The sequence below is a fragment of the Hypomesus nipponensis genome, chromosome 27, assembly GCF_054491055.1.
Source record: "Hypomesus nipponensis isolate SF chromosome 27, ASM5449105v1, whole genome shotgun sequence".
NCBI lineage: Eukaryota > Metazoa > Chordata > Actinopteri > Osmeriformes > Osmeridae > Hypomesus > Hypomesus nipponensis.
The window spans coordinates 1247501-1250000 of record NC_140387.1 but is presented as its reverse complement, the minus strand read 5'-3'; the positions used below and the strand labels follow the sequence as shown (position 1 = coordinate 1250000).

At 49.7% G+C, this 2500-nt stretch overlaps 1 protein-coding gene across 1 annotated transcript in view; it reads right to left on the bottom strand.

Moving 5' to 3' along the window:
• sgcz (sarcoglycan zeta) overlaps window positions 1–2500 on the bottom strand; it is a 41398-nt gene that overhangs the window by 32683 nt on the left and 6215 nt on the right. The window contains exon 2 of the mRNA XM_084693850.1: window positions 641–742. Within this exon, the coding sequence (XP_084549976.1) occupies window positions 641–742 (102 nt within the window). The remainder of the gene's footprint in view (window positions 1–640; window positions 743–2500) is intronic.

Genomic DNA, 2500 nt, shown 5'->3' with positions numbered 1-2500 from the left:
AGGAGCAGTTTGATGATGGATGAGAGGAGAGATGGAGGCCAGCCAGCTCTTTGATTTATTGACAGGAAGCAGAGCGCTTCCTCACAGAGGTTATCTAAGACGTGTGTGTGTTTGTTTGTCTGTGTGTGTGTGTGTGTGTATTGACAGGCAGCAGCGCTACCTCACCAATTAAGGACTTGTGTGTTGCTCACACCCTCAGCTGCCTCAGGTAAAAGGCTTCTACAGAAAGGCTTCCTCCGACAGGAAGGCTTGTTGATGCAGGACAGGAGACTCGTTAAAACCGGTGGGCGTGGCTTCACTGCATCACTGTTCCTTAATAATGGGCAGCAAAAAAGGCTCAAGTCGATAAAAAACAGAGTTATGTCCGTTTATGACTGGCAGTTTGTTTTGGGCAAACGTAGAGGTTGTTCGTTTGTACATTGTTGAGGTGTTGATGTGTATTCTGAGGTAAAAACCAAGCTGTGCCCTTAACCCTTCTCCAGGGACCCAGAGAGGAGACTCCTGACTTGTACAACACAGACATCCATCACACCGACGACTAGAGGAAACTACCTCTGTCTCTTTCTACCTCTCTGTTTCTCCCGCCCTCTCCCCCCTGTGTCACTTTTCACCCCCCCCCTCCCCCAGAACAGAACCTCACCCTACGTGACTGGATCTCCTTGACGTAGAGAGGAAGCAGGAACTCGGACGCTCCCTCCAACCTCACGCCCTCTTTGGTGACGCGCAGGTTCCCCATCCCATCCTGCAGGGGGGAGGAGGGGAGGAAAGGGGGAGACAGGGAGTAGACAGGGAGGGGAGGAAGGGTGAGAGGAGGAGAAGGAAGAGGACATAGTTGGGGTTTGAGGGGGGAGGGAGGGGGTAGGAGAGGAGAGAAGCAGAGTAAGTCCAGACGTCGTAACAGAGACGGAGACTGGATGCAGTCAGTGTGACAAAGCAGTTAGGGAGAAAGAACTTCAAAAGAAAACACAAGTTGTCTTTCAATTAAATATTTGGATATTGTTGCCCTAAAAATCACATGAAAGTGAAAGCGCTGGGAGCTTCTTCAGGTCTTCGAGCTGGGGATTGGTCACGGATGCATGTACGTACACAGACACTGGCACACACACACACAATAGTTACAAACAAACATGACTTTTTAATCAATGAGTTAAATCAGCCCATGGAGTTTCTTGGAGCTGGGATCCATAGTCATTAAACAGACATACCAGTACAACCAAGCGCCAACGCACAATAACTCAACAGAATACCTCTGAGGACTGCACACACACACACACAGTCTTACGTCAAAACATACAGATGGTTACAGAATAATTAATCAGTTGTTTAAACGTCTTGTTCTCTCTCCTGCGTCGCCTCAACAGTGTTTACGGATAGAAGAGGATCTGACAAGACAGGACTCTCTCTCTCTCTCTCTCTCTCTCTCTCTCTCTCTCTCTCTCTCTCTCTCTCTCTCTCTCTCTCTCTCTCTCTCTGCCTCTCTCTCTCTCTCTCTCTCTCTTCTCTTTCTCTCTCTCTCTCTCTCTCTCTCTCTCTCTCTCTCTCTCTCTCAAAGAGACAAAGAGAAGGCACAGTTGCTGCTGTGGGGGAGGTTTACGTGAGTGTGTGTTGGCGTGTGTGTGTGTGTGTGTGTGTGTGTGTGTGTGTTTGTTCGTGTGTGGAAGAGACCTCATGGAAGGGTCTGACAGTTCACCTCCTATGGGTGAAGAACACCGTACATCATTATCACAATGACTTTTACTGAAGGACTCACACATACACACACATACACACAAACACACATACACACAGACACACACATACACACACACACACACTATAAAACAGGTTCTTTTTCCCAGTGATGGATGGCTTTTATAAACATTCTCCAGGCAGGTTTAATATTCCACCTCCTCGTCATTTTTCACCCCAACTTTCACGTCATCCTGAGTGTTTATGTGTGTGTGTGTGTGCATGTGTCAGTGTGTGTGTGTGTGTGCATGTGGGTGTGCATGTGTGCATGTGTCAGTGTGTGTGTGTATATGTGTGTGTGTCCCTCCAGGAGACCATACACAGTTCTCGTTCAGGAAGCCACGTGGGTTTACACTCGACCAATCATCTGCCATTACTGTTTGATTGATCTGGACCTGGACCAATGAGGCAGCGCTAAGTGATGACTGGGGCTGGACCCAGACATGCACTTCTGACAACTGTCAAGTCTAAAATCCTCCTCTCCTCTCCCTCTCCCTTCCCTCCTTCTCTCCCTCTACCTCCCTCTACCTCCCTATAGCTCCCTCCCTCTCTCCCTCTCTCTCACCCTTCATCCTCCCTCCCTCGCCCCGTCTCCAGCCTGCTGATCTGAATGACATCCAGGGGAGGAACAGGGGAGGAAGGGGGAGGGGGATTGGGGGTTAAAGTCCCTGGTATAATCTCCCTGTCTGACGCAAAGCTGCTTCAAGCCCTCTGGGCCTGCCAACACACAGAGGAGAGAGGGAGGGAGGGAGGGAGGGAGGGAGGGAGGGAG